The sequence below is a fragment of the Enhydra lutris genome, unplaced genomic scaffold (assembly GCF_002288905.1).
Source record: "Enhydra lutris kenyoni isolate GAN:26980312 unplaced genomic scaffold, ASM228890v2 scaffoldscaffold19, whole genome shotgun sequence".
NCBI lineage: Eukaryota > Metazoa > Chordata > Mammalia > Carnivora > Mustelidae > Enhydra > Enhydra lutris.
In genome coordinates this window covers 18,218,436-18,233,041 of record NW_019154103.1, presented here as the reverse complement: position 1 = coordinate 18,233,041, position 14,606 = coordinate 18,218,436, and the positions used below count along the sequence as shown (strand labels likewise).

The following is a 14,606-nucleotide window of genomic DNA, read 5'->3' as shown; positions in this document are numbered from 1 at the left end:
TGCATTAAGTATAAATCTCTATGTAAACAACAGATGCACATGATCAGTGGCCAATCACATCACTTCTTTCAAAATCATCCACTGACTGATCACTGCATGTCTGTTCTCCAGTTCATGCACAGACAGCACTATCTTCGATTTTATAAAAATGAATGATCTAAAGAGACTTGGCCAGCAAAGATGAAAGTGCAGCAAAGAAATGGAATGCTGGAAGTAAAATTGTAAAGTGCTTGTGACGAAAAAGATGAAGACGTCCCAGAGGAAGTGACGGTAGCAAAGAAACACTTGACATGAAATGAACTCTAAGAGATATTTCATGACATTGCAAGTGCAGAGGATAAAATGTTGGAAGCTCATCCAAACAGGAGCATGAAAATTAGCCAAAGGAGAAAAAGATTTGCTTGAACTGTATCATAAGTTATATGAAGGGAAGGCAAACACTATTCAAACTATTTTCGTAGGTTTTTTACAAAGAAATAAAGCATTTTAATTCATAATGTTTCTAATGCTTTAAATTACAGTGTACTAAATATAACTGGTTTTACCATTTCTTCATTCCCGTACTCATTTTTCGTAGGGAGTAGGAGGATTTTTGATGTTTTGACAAAAAAAAATCTTTAAAGGTCATCAAACTGCCACAGCTTTTCCCATTGATTATCTTGATCACTTTGCATGGTCTCAACTTGCATGGTCATTTTTATAATCATTTTATATTGTGCAGAGCAAGGATTTCCTATAATTGTTATTATTATTAGAAATTGTTTTATCCAGCAAATCAAGTACTATGGTTTTAGAGAAATTGCTCATTGCTTTTCAGTATTTGAGAATTAAAAACTTTCATTTCTCTCCTGCTTCTCTCTTTGTATTTTGTAGACTAAGTCCTGATTCTAGTCATGTGTCATGACTCTTAGAGCCTCCCAATGCATCTTCTGTAGAAATGCAGTATTTATCCTCAGTTTGCTTGTTTTTCAGTATTCAACCTCATTTCTTTATTCTTCTAAATCTTCTAAAATTCCACACTGACCCTTTCCCTTTCATTCTTCTCCTAATGTCCTGTTCTTCCACACTGTCTCTGAAAGACTATCGGTTCTTTAATACATTGTCTTCCTTTCAGAATGGCACCTGCCCTTGAACATATCCTTATGAGAAATGTCTTTAAATTCATTAGTTTCTCCCTTATGTTTCATCTACATTTCTATCAATCATAAAAAAAAAACAAATGTCTTTCTTGAATTTAAATTATTACAAGAAATTCGATGTAAGCAAAATCTAAAATTCTAGCTGGAAGTTAACCAAGTCAACACTTGGAAATGATGCCATGATTGGCAACAAAATAAAAATTAAAAATAAATGCTGTGCATTTTCACTATATACCTTTTTATACTTCTTATTCAAAAAGATAGTTAAAATTTCATTAAACACATAATGATAATTGAAATCTTGCTTTCAGTTCTCCATTCATAGCTGCTTTGACATAATTGCTTCCTAGAGTTCTGAGGCTCTCAGAAGGTGAAACCATCATCTGCCTGATATTATCTGCACACACATAGGATGGAGAACAGCCTACTGAGAGCTGCAGTGAACTCTAAACAAATAAATGTGGATTTGGGCATGAGTCTTTTGCTTAGAAGAGGCTGATAGCCTGGTTGGTTGTCTTTAAGACCTTTGAAATCATAGTGAGGTGACTTTGAAGTGGATTCACTTTAATAACCTGATTTATTAACCTCACTGTGTAAAACTAAGGATTTTGTCAGGTTTAAAATGCTAAAAGGAGGGGCGCCTGGGTGGCTCAGTCCGTTAAGCATCCAACTCTTGATTTTGGCTCAGGTCATGGTCTTGGGGTCCTGAGATCGAGCCCAGCATCTGACTCCTTGCTCAAAAGGGAGTCTGCTTAAGATTCTCTCTCTTTCGGGGCACCTGGGTGGCTCAGTCGTTGGGCATCTGCCTTTGGCTCAGGTCCTGATCCCAGGATCCTGCGATCAAGTCCCACATCCGGCTTCCTGCTCAACGGGAAGCCTGCTTCTCCCTCTTCCTCTCCGCCTGCTTGTGTTCCCTCTCTTGCTGTCTCTCTCTGTCAAATAAATAAATAAAATCTTAAAGGAAAAAAAAAGAGAGTCTCTCTCTCTCCCTCTCTCCTTCTGCCTCTCCCCTGGTGCACTCTCTCTCTTAAATAAATCTTTAAAAAATAAAATAATAAAATGCTAACAGGAGTTTTTAATTTGTATATTGAGATAAAGTTACTGTATTGGAACTTAAAATCTTAAGTCTGGTACTACCTTTACAATTTTCCGTGGTCATTATTGCATTTCATGTTACTGAATATTAAGTGTTCATTTTTCCAAAAAATGTATGAGTTCCTGTATTTGACTGACTTTAGCTCATAGTTTCTTAAGGAGAGTCCGGGGAAATTAACAGAGGCCCCACATTTGTGATGGTATTGGCACCAATTTCAATTAATTTGGAATCTCTTTAACAAAATAGTAATTGTCACAGCACCTAAAAGACTTACCTCCTGTAAACAGAAATTCTATTCTATTTCTCATTTACTTCTCTGAGGCCATGTCACCTCCTGAATTAGCACTTTAATTGGTCATAAGCTGTCATTTCTGTTAGGTGTATTTTACTGTGCAGTATAATGGAAAATTTTTCATGAAACAAATTGTGTATCTCCTGCTCTAAAGTGTAAGCGGAGTACAAATTTGAATGTAGAAGACAGTGACTAGAATAATCAATGCAAGAACATCCTTAAAGCTTTTCTTGTGTAACAAGGGCAAACTCAGCTAAAAAGTTTCTTTAAATCCTGCTTGACATAACAAGAACCTTTACACTTTGTCTATCTGGGACTCTCTGTGAATATCCCTGACTCATCACCAGAGCGCCTTTTCAGCTCAGCCCTGTTCAGCTCAATTGCTCTTCCTGCCTTATACAGACATTTAAAATTCTTTGAGGCTTCTGGTGAAGGCTGTAGAGTTTTTATGTTTAATATGATTTTATAGCACAGGAAGTTCATAGTTGATGAATATCACAGCTCCATGAAAGATAATGGAAGGACTTTCCCCGAAATACACAAAATCTCTTTGTAGTCTGGCTATGTGGTTGTGTTACATTCGTGTCGTGAGCTTTTATTTCCAAGCAGCAGTTCTGTCACAGCAGCGTCATTTTTTTTTAAATAACAAAAAGAACAACAAAAAGAAGTAACAGCGAAGAAGTCCTTCATAATCTTGACCTCAAAAGAAATTCTGTGTTGCCAGCACTACTGCATTCTGGTTTTTTCTCTACATGTTTGAGAAGAGTAAAAGCATGTCGCATACTGTTGTTCACCAATAGCTGTCCTTTCACCCTGTTCTTGGCCTCTCTTGCAGAACAGTGCTATTAGCTATTTTGTGAATTTATTTCATTGAGCAATAAGTGATTTTTTTTTTTTTTTTTTTTTTTGGTGACTACATTGATCTGGTTAACTTTTTCCAGGTTATTACAACTTCAGTGTTCTTCATCTCCTTTACCTTCAGGTACCCTTTTTCTTAATTGCTTGACTAATCTTTGATGTCTCACTTTGTCTTACACAGTTTTCTACTTAAAGCAAGGATTAACAGTTTCATCATTTTAGTGCATTTTGAGGTAGTGTCTGTGAACTAAATTGTTGTAAAGTGTGGTGCTGATTCTCTCCCTGGAAGATGGGAGGCATCTTTCCTTGCTATACTCAGCTGCCATAGTTTTCCTGGATGCTTGACTTGACTTCCTAGACCTAGAGAGAAACCTCCAGTGCTTGGTGTATGGATCTTGTCTCCTGCCTTTGCCTTTTGTCTTGCTCCTTGACTGTTGTGGTTCTTGGGGACCTGTGCCTGCCCTCCAGGTGACAGTGCCTTTACACCCCGATGCCTGGTACATGCTAAGTTATTAGGATACCTGCAGAGTGGGGAAAAACATAAAATTAGCACCATCTAGCCTGCCTTGCCCTCTGCCTAATTTATCCATCATTCTTAGAACTTCTGGTCTACTCTGTTGATTTAATTACATGCAAAAAGTTTGTTTTGTTTTGTTTTTGGACCCTCTGCTGGTGAAATGAACTTTCTCATATATTCTTGAACAAAGCCCGCTCTTCTGTCTGGAGCATAAGCAGCTTTGGGAGAGGTGCATTTGGAGAGATGAGGAAACAAGGATCACCTTCCTAGCCAGTAAGATAACTGGTCAACAGGATGGTGGGAGTCAAAGCCCGACCTCCTTCACATCCAGGTGGCTTTGTGCGCATACCATATTGAGAATACTATGCATAGCTCGTGCGTTAGCACATTCTTTGGCCCATGAGTGCAAAACAAATGGTGTCTGTAATGTTCATAAGTATCATCTCTCCTAGGCGGTGGAGCCAAGACATGAATCCGTGATGGTATTGGCACCAAGATCAATTAATTTGGAATCTCTTTAACAAAGTAGTAATTTACTGTAAAGACAACTGATTTATCTAAGTGGAAACACAGCAAGTTCAGGGCTGAGGGAGAGCACTGTGGTCCCTAGTGTATGGGCTAAAGTTTCCAAAGAGATGAAACTTGAAGCAAATCCTACAAGAATGTTTATTATTAACTTCGCCTCCAGTATTTCCTGCTTCTTACCATTGGTGGATCTTGGCAGCTGGTTTTGCCGTCTTAGAATAGAGAATACTTACGGAGAGCCTAATAATATAAATCCTGATGCTTCGGGAGTTTCTGCTTAAAAGTTAACTTCTCTGAATTCCAAGGATTCTAATAATAGAAAACTGTTAACTTCTCTTTGAGCAAGTGTAGCTGTCCTGTTCTCCTGACAGTTTTTCTTCTTCCCCATTTAGATTATAAATACATGGGAGCCTGGGACCATGTGTTTCTTATCCTTACTTTGTAATTCCCTATGGATAAGACTGGCCCGCTTCGTACATTGTAATCTAATCACTTACTAAGAGGTCTCTGTATTTGCTGAAGGTGATGGATTAGCCTTTCAAGCGCCCCAGCCCCAGCAGTGCTGGTTGTCTGGGGCATTCCCATCACCTGCCTTCTTCTGATCTCTATTTCTCTTCCAACCCAACTATGCTCCTGCTTTTTTTCGCTGATCACCCCATTTCCATAGCATATTAAATATACTTTTAAGGAGATGTCAAGACTTCCCTTAAGAATACGGGCTTTTATTTGTGACAGCACATATGCATTAACAGAAGATAGGCATGTTGGCAAATGAAATCTGACCAAATACCGAGAAAGCCTTAATTGAGAGTACCCAAGTTAATTTTAAAACCCACCAAGTTAATATAGCTTTACTTTTTAATTTAGTAAGTGGGTTTAGCTACTATTTTAACTCAGTTAATATAGTCTTTCCTCAAGTTCAGTTGAATTCACTTTTTTTTCCAATTCACTAAAAATATTTTTATTCAGCTATTGTTTTTAGACAACTAATGAAACTCTTCTCTGCAGTTCTCTTTTGCAAATGGACTGGTTTCAATAAGTGGTGCTTAATTTGTGTAATTGCTCTCTTTTATTCTTCTTTGTGATCCACCTTTCATTCTATTTGGCAGACACTGGTTGCTTTGTAATTTAAAAAAAAAAAAAAAAGAAGTAACACGTAAGTATACCTGGCAAGAATAGATATCAGCAAAATGATTCTTAAGTGAAATTTTGTATATTGTAAACTATTTTTCATAGACTATCATCTTGAAACCTACTTCAAAGCAAATACAGAAGTCTTCTCAGCATTAACGCTGCACCCATTCATTTATTTAACATCAAACAGCTATTGATTAACTTCCTGCTCTGTGCCAGATACAGTTCCAGGTGGTGAGGTTGTGACATTGAACCAGACGGACAAGATCCTTGCTCTTTGCCAGCACACATTCTAGCCGGGGCCAAAGTAGAGATGCAGACAGCAGTCACATACACAGCCTGTCCAGATGGCAGCTGCCTTCCCAGTTCTTTCCCCCTTTGCCATTGCTTCAAAGCCACATCTACACCCTTGTTACCTGTAGTGTTGTGCTGAATTTAATCTCACACTACTACTACCTCCATCTAGTAAGAGCCGCTTAAGGGCCTCGTTCCAGTACAGGAGAGGAATAATGGAGAGGCGTCTGGCAGCATCATGTTTCTTGTTAAGCTGAAACTAAACATGCTGTACTTTCAGAATTGTACAGGTGAGAATTCATTCACTCATTCAGCAAACATTTATCGAACAGTATATCAGTCAGGGTTCTATTATGTCCCAGGCTGTATAGCACCTGTATGCCCATCTACAGTACCTCACACTGTAGGTGGAGGGAGAGAGATGTGAAATAAATAATTACTGATAAATATTACAATGAAAACACATACCAGTACAAGGGGAGCACCACAGAAGCAGGCACTAACTCTGGCTGGGAATAGGTTTCATCCTAAGGTCACTTCTAAACCTCATCTTAGGGGCACCTGGGTGGCTCAGTGGGTTAAGCCTCTGCCTTCAGCTCAGGTCATGATCTCAGGGTCCTGGAATCGAGCCCCGCATCGGGCTCTCTGCTCAGCGGGGAGCCTGCTTCCCCCCCCCCCCCCCTGCCTCTCTGCCTACTTGTGATCTCTCTCTCTGTCAAATAAATAAATAAAATCTTAAAAAAAAAAAAAGATTCTCCTTAAAAATAAATAAATAAATAAATAAACCTCATCTTACAGGTGGCTGGAAGTAGAACATGCTTCATTTATTTAGGGAATGTTTACTGAACACCTTCTCTGAGCCAAGCACAACTGTAGGTGCCATAGACACAGCAGTGACCTGGACAAAGTCCCTGCTCTCTTAGCAGCAGAGAAACATACAATAAGCGTATAGACTAATAATTATATATTAGGTGGTGATACCTATTAATAACCACAAAACAAAGCTTAATAAAGGGAACAGAGAATGGTAAGGGATACTGTTTTAGATCAGATGGTCAGAGAAGGCCTCTCTCATGAGATGACTTGTGCTCAGAATCCTGAATGAATGAATGAATGAAACCAAAAAGCAAAAGGAAGCCATTTCACACAGAGGGACTGGCATTACTAAAGGCGTAATAATCTTGAAAAGCATGGCCTCTTTAGTGCAAAGTGGTGAGATATTCTCACTGAGCATGGAGTAAGACGGGGTACAGGGCCTTGGGCAGAGTGTGGTAGATGAGGCTGGGAAAGATGGAAGGAAGGGAAGAAGGGAAGGAGGGAGGAAGAAATGGGAAAGGTCAAGAACAGTTTCTAGGTCTAAACTTGGGTGACTGAATGAGGGATAATGCCATTAACCAGCTGAGGGAGCCCTGGAGGAGAGACAGGTTTAGGAATGCAAATAATGAATTTGATTTGGGGCAATGGGAAATACAGAACTGGATATTAGAAGTCAGGCTAAAATACAGATTTGGCTATTACCAGCATTTCCTGGAACTTTAAGGAGGAAGAACAAGTAGAGTTAGTCAACATTGTCAGATACCACAGAGAAGTTAAATAGGATGAGAATTTTTAAAAGGCCATCACATTTGACATTTGGAAGGTTGACAGTGACTTCCAGAAGACCAATTTCATCAGACTTGGGTAGGGCAAAGCCACATCATGGTTTAGTTGGAAAGTGGAAGGGTAAGAGGCTAAGATTGTCCAGCCAGGATCATTGTCTTCCCCCACTTCCCAGAGCACTCCCTGGAAGCTTCGAACCTAAGGTCACATCTTCTCCCACTCCCTCCTTAACTTTCTCCACTTAAGGCCTAGGATTGGATGCTTGAGCTGGGGATATGATCTCAGATCCTCAGGTTTCTGATGGGAGAGGGGCCAGGGATAAGGGAGCCTGATACTGGTGAATCGGGTATTGAAAGAAGCATCTTCAGTGGGGAACAGCAGATCAGGCCCATTCTGAGATCTATCGCCGGAGGGGGAGAAGGATGAAATACACAGGTCTCTGTTGTATGTGGAGACTAGACCAGGAAGCTGAGGTGGGATGCAGAGCAAACAACTGGAAAGGTTGGGAGTCGGAGAGGGAATGGGACATGAATTAATCAAGAGAACCCCAATGAGAGAATACAATTTGGCAAAGCATGGGGGTTCAGGGTTGAGGCTGATAGTAAACTGATGGGCACTAGAAGAAATTTAGACAGAGATGCTTAGGTTTCTTAAGGCACAGGAACTGAAGATGTGCAAAAGAGAGGCTGTTGGCAGTACTTGTGAGCACAGTGATAGCAGTGAGGTGACAGTTGTGACCCGTGGGGTGGTCCCAGCAATAACTGGCATAATAGCTATTCAGTAAATATTTATAAAGCCAGAAGGGGCTGTTCCTCCACAGATAATGTGGAGGAAAGGGATGAGATACTAGAGTTCTGAAGAGCTGTTAGTAATGCCTAGGTTCCCTTCTGGGAGAGGATGGGGCTGGTGCCTAAGAGATCCCGGATGCCTTAGAAGTACAAAGCCCGAGAGAGGCTTGTACCACGGAGGGACGTGGTAGCATATCCCAGGGTAGGAAACCTACTCCTTTAATCCTGGAGACCCAGGGGATTCCCCGGAAGTCTACCAGATTTCCTCACCACTGCACACTCCTGGACTGTTTCTCTCACCTGCACCTCCATCTCTGCCCACTGGGGGGCGGGGCTCGAGGGCAAGGCTTGTAGCTGCTCTGATGCCTCGAGAGCCATCAGTTCCTACCAGACTCCCTGCTCGGGTGTGGTCTTAGCCCATGGCCAGACACAGGCCCTCAGACTTCTCCCCACTGCCAGGCAGTGGTAGGGGCGGGCCCAGAGGGCCAATGCCAGTGCGAATTGGTGCTCCGGTCTGGTTGAGTGCCCAGGCCGTTCCCAGCATGCTGATGGTCCGGCCAGGGATCAGCCCAGGCCCTGAGGGGTGGGAGGTGCCCCTGGGTCCACAGCCCTACGGATTCTACTGTGGGATGGCACCCCACAGGTCCAGGGTCGGAGCTGGCGAGGCTGGACCCCGGTTCCGGAGCCCCTCGGAGGGCACCTTCCGGAGACCCTACATGGTCCTGCAGTGCACCCCGAGTTTGGTGCTACCAGAGGACGTCTCAAAGGTAGAGAAAGAGATAGAGCAGCTGGCCAAAGAGCTGAGGCAAAAGAGGATGGCCCTGGGGTACTCGCAGGCCGACGTGGGGTTCGCCATGGGGGCTCTTTTTGGAAAGGCGCTTAGCCAGACAACCATCTGCCGCTTCGAGTCCCAGCAGCTCAGCCTCGCCAACATGTGGAAGCTGTGGCCACTTCTGAAAATGTGGCTGGAGGAGGTGGACACCAAGAACTTACTGGGCATACGCAAAATGGAGATGATCCTGCGGCAGGCTCGGAAGCAGAGACGGGCAAGCAGGGAGAATCGCATCCGAAACAACCTGGAGCAACTCTTCTTGCAGTGCCCGAAGCCCACACCCCAACAAATCAGCTGCATCGCTGGGCAGCTCCGGCTGCAGAAGGAGCTGGTCCGAGTTTGGTTCCATAACCGGAGCAAGATGGATCGTCAGCCAACCATTGATTTCTCCCCACCGGCGGATGTGGGGGCAGCCGGGCCTCCTTTCCCAGGGGGACCAGTGTGCTTTCCCGTGGCATCGGGGCTCCATTTTGGTTCCCCCCACTACGAAGAGCCTTACTTTATACCCATGTATTCTCCTACCCCTTTCCCTGTGGCAGGGACCTTCCTCTCTGCCCGAGTAAACGCTCAGGGCCACCCCAGGCTTTCAAAATGAGGGGCTGTGCCCTTCTGGGGAGGGTTGAACTGGGAAAATGGGTCCCTGTGATTCATTTCAGGGCTGTTAACATTAAGAGCTCCATTCACTGTCTAAATAAGTTAAGAATACCTAAGGGATGAGTTGGGAGTTGTTTAGGAAATTCAGGGGAGGGAAGTTGAAGTTTATTAATTCCATTGTTTTTACCTACCATTGGTTTTAAGTCATATTACAATACATATATGGTTTCAGATATTTTGTTTCTCTTTTTTTAAATTAATTAGAAATTGTGTCTATTATTGCTTGTGGTTATCAGTAAACATAGGGATTTTTTTTCTTATAAACACAATATTGAGTGAAAACCTCAAGTCAAAGAAGATTATTTCAGTACACCATTTTTTATCAAAAACCAGCAGAACTTTATATAAATATAAACATGGGTTCCAAGATAATAGTAACCTCTGTGGGAAGGTGTGAGGTTGGGATAGGGCAGGAGTACACAAAACCTACCCAGAGCCCTTGATAAAACGCAAGAGTTTTCTTGTTCTCCTCCCTTTCGTGAAAGAAGCGTTTGTTTGTTTTTTTCTAATTCACCTTCTCATTTAGAGTGCTCAGTTTCGTGTGGAGGTCTCAGTCCAGCTCTCCACCTTAAGGAATCCCACTGGTGTATCTCCCGACCTGCCACAGTCATTGTATTTAGAATCCTTTTGTTACTAAGATTGGCACGCTAGACAGCGCTAGCTCAGCCCCCAGCTCCAGCTTGCTTCTCTGGTTTTCAGCTCTGTTTGTTTTATTAAGGGGATTTCCCTTATTACTTTTGAACTCAGATATGCTTCCTAGAGAATATCTGCAGTGGTTAAGTCAACATTCCCTGGTGGCTGGTCTGGTGGTTCATCCTCTGTCACTTTTCCAGTCTCTTCTATGAAATCGATCTTTTCTAGTTTTCTACTTCTGCAGTGGTGAACTTTGGTTATCATATACTAAACAGAAATAATTAATTTTTCTGTGTTTGTACCTCTGCTTCTGTAAACCTGCATGTAATATTTGTTGCTTTATAATTCCATCACTAAATATTATGTCTTGAGTTTATGTCTTCTATGCAATTACTATTCATGTCAGTTTTTGCTTTCTCTACTTTATTTTTCCTTAATCAGCTTTTATAAAGAATTTATCTATAGGTATTTACAAAGAACAAGTCTTTTAAAAAAATTTTTTTATCTTATTTACTGCTGTTTTTATTTTCTAATTGATGAACTTTTAGCTTTTATTTTTATTAATTGCTTTTTTCTAGTTTCCTCTGGTTTCTTCCAATGTGTCTTTTTCCTTCTTTTTTTTTAAAAGATTTTATTTATTTATTTGACAGAAAGAGAGATCACAAGTAGGCAGAGAGGCAGGCAGAGAGAGAGAGGGAAGCAGGCTCCCCACTGAGAAGAGAGAGCAATGCCGGGCTCGATCCCAGGACCCTGAGATCATGAACTGAGCCGAAGGCAGAGACAACCCACTGAGCCACCCAAGCACCCTGTATTTTTCCTTCTTGTCAGCGTTCAAAGATAAAATACTGACAGTGTACACAGGTTCATGAAAATGGAGATAAACTTCACTTACTTAGCTTGAGATTCAGTAGATGACTAATCACTCACTCTTGGACTATCCCACTAAAAGTCCCATAGCACCAGTCCCATTTCTTCCTTTTCCCAGACAGCCCTTCTGGACAGCCTTGAAAGGGAGAAGTTTCCATGGAGAGCAAGGTAGTATCTAACGACAGGATGGATCGTTGTGGTTGTGTCAACATTCAGCTCCTAAAAGCTGTGAGGAGGCTCTGACCCAGGCTGCAGCCCCTGCATATTTGGAGCAATGGTAATGGGCTGTCCATCTCACGGAACAGCTCCGAGGGTCTGGCTCAGCACCTGCACAGCTGCATCGTTCACACAGCTGCCGCCCCTCTACTCAGGCAAGCACCACGACATGTCACTGATCAGCCCTCACATAATCTAAAATGAGATTTTTCCATCACTGCTCCTTTTGACTATGAAGAGAAAAAAGGCTAGACCTTGGGGCAACTTTGACATTTAAAGAATTTCATATTTTTCAAAGATTTAAGATTATGAGCAGAAATCTTAATAATAAAATCCTTCAAAACTGAGAAGGAGCTACCCTTCAAGTTGGGAGAAAACCAACAGTGTGGTGTCGGTGCTGAACAGGGTCAAATATACAGAGATCAAGTAACATAAAATCAAGTAATATATACCACATCACTAACAAACGTATCCTTGGTACCATTAGTGGACAGTTGGTAGAGGCAGATGTCGAACAACAGTCCAGAGTCTTCCTACTTGCCAGATTTCCCACTAACCTCAATTAAAAACACAAATTCCCACCACTTAAGATCTTCACCATCATTCTGAAATATTCTTTATCACGTTTCCTTTATCTTGTGTTTTCTTCAGACAAGGCAACTATTCTTAGCCTGATGATGCTGAGCCCCTTTAGAGTACAGATGGAATAGTGTGTTTGTACATATGTGCGTCTTTACAGATGGGGATGATAGTTTTTATCACATTCTCAAAGGAGACATGACTCTTTGTAGATGTACAGTTTCAGAATTCTAGAAATACATTCCCTTTGGTCACCTCACTTTCAGGAGTTTTCCGTTGACGCAGTACTGATCTAACAAGTAATTTGTGGTTTTCTTTGAATCTGTATTTTCTGGATATCTCTAGCTCAGTATAGACATAGAGGACCTGAATCACTTCTTATATAAGTCTTTCAAATTCGGAACAAATGTTGTATTAATTACTGCCTTTATTGTTCTTATACTTTTATCAATCCTTGACACTTTAATTAATTCCTATCATAAAGAACAATTTCTCTTGTTCCCAGAATCTTTCCTATCTATTGTCTGAGAAGACTTGAAGTGTTAGGATAAGCTCCCTTATTCCAAAACATTATCTTGCTCTTGAAATAGCATCTAAATATTTTCTATAATTTCACATTTTTGAAATATACATACTATATATCTTTGTTTATTATACTAAAACTATGTCATGGGATTTATTTTTCAGTATGGCCACTTTTGTTTATAGCTTTCTTCCAGAAATCGTCTTACTTTCTAAATAGTATTAGTTTGCGTGGCAGAACCTATTCACAATGAATTTTTTTAGAGTACAAAATTGTATTATCAGTGTAAGACAGTGTTTTGAAAGTGAAAACTACAGTGCCATTCCAATAACATGAGAGTATTACTTGACAAAGTGATTGTAAACTGAAAGACCAAAACTTAGGAAGATAAGAAAATTTTGAAGAAAAGAGTTAGGGTGGCCTTGTCCTACCAACTGTTATGAAACTACAATAATTTAAACAGTATGGTGATGCTTAGGGACAAAATAACGGAAACGAGTATTTGGCTATTCATGAATTGCAATCTTCATGAAAGGCTATTGGGTAATTCATATGGGAAGTTTTTAAAATGTGATTTTTCTTTGGCCAATCATTTCCGCTTCAGTGAATTTCTATAAGAAAATAATTGTGTGCACAAAGATTTAGCAATAAGGATCATCATTACAGCATTTTTTCAACAACAAGAAATTGTTAAAACCAAATGTTCAACAAAGGGAAAGTAAATGACAAGAAACACCATACATATAAAAATTGTGTTATAGAGCTACAGTTTAGACAAAGGTCAGAATAGATTATTGAGTGAGGCAAAAGAGTTTATTAAGCTTTATGATATTTCTTTTTTTTTAAGGAAAAAGATATGTTACATATACAAATCTATACATAAACAAGTATCATTGGTGATTTAATTTATAAAATTGTTTTGCTATATTTATTACGCAGTAAAAATATTTAAGAAGAGCTTCTGAAAGAAGGTGCTAGGAAGGGGCACCTGGGTGGCTTAGTGGGTTAAGCCTCTGCCTTCGGCTCAGGTCATGATCTCAGGGTCCTGGGATTGAGCCCCCGCATTGGGCTCTCTGCTCAGCAGGGAGCCTGCTTCCCCTCCACCCCTGCTCTGCCTCTCTGCCTACTTGTGATCTCTCTGTCTGTCCAATAAATAAATAAAATCTTAAAAAAAAAAAAAAAGAAGAAGAAGGTGCTAGGAAATCTAGGGTTCCTAAAAATATTCATTCTTCTGGTCTTTTTATCTCTAAAATGGTACTTTTTCATTATAAAGCAATATTTGGGAATAAAAAATTTGACCTTTTCATTTTTAGTCATAATTTGTAGTTTCTTTGAAAAGAAAAGCAGTTCTCTAAACAGAGGAGTATTGGTCTATATCAGTTAGAGAGACATTGCTAAAAATTAGGTGTTTTCTGTTTTTTGTTTTTTGTTTTAAATCAGATGCCCATTAATGTTAAAGAGCTGTGGTGTAGCTCAGTGAGTGAAGACACCTGCCATATGTCTGTTTTCCTGCACAACATGGTAATTTACAATTACAATTAGTGTGTTTATATACCTCAGTAGTGTTAACCCATATTTAGAATATAATATAAACCCAAATCATTTTCGTGTTTCTGAATGTTTACTTTTCAATTTTAAAAGCCATTTGAAAATATCAAAATTCTGGTTTTTATCACAGTAAAATCCTCCTTACTTAACATATTTGGAGAAACAGAATGGACATAAATAAGACCTATAAGTTTCTATGTTTGAAGGCAGGGGCAGTTCCTGTGATTACAGCGCCAGCCAGTTGAAAGATGAACTGTCATGAAGTGAATCTACCCAGTTACCCAGTAAAATCCTTAAAACAAAGCATTAGCATTATCATGATTACACCAGTGAAGAGAAGCTTGACAAGAAGCTGTTGAAGAGACTTTGTGGTTTACCTACAGAGCTGTCTTCAGAAGACAGTGCAACATATTGGTCTGTTGGGCTGCTGCCCTGCCATCTTATTTTAGCTAGGAATCCTGCTGTGAATTTTGCTAAAGGCAAAATGAGCTACATGGGCATTGCACTTGGGC

The 14,606-nt window shown here is 40.5% G+C and overlaps 2 protein-coding genes across 3 annotated transcripts in view; both read left to right on the top strand.

Moving 5' to 3' along the window:
- The window catches only part of LOC111148361 (family with sequence similarity 172 member A), a 419,289-nt gene that overhangs the window by 291,059 nt on the left and 113,624 nt on the right, over positions 1 to 14,606 (top strand). The gene's annotated exons all lie outside the window — the stretch shown is intronic.
- LOC111148234 (POU domain class 5, transcription factor 2) lies at positions 8,662 to 9,669 on the top strand. The gene has a single exon (XM_022504699.1). The coding sequence runs from the start codon at positions 8,662 to 8,664 to the stop codon at positions 9,667 to 9,669; it is 1,008 nt and encodes a 335-aa protein (XP_022360407.1).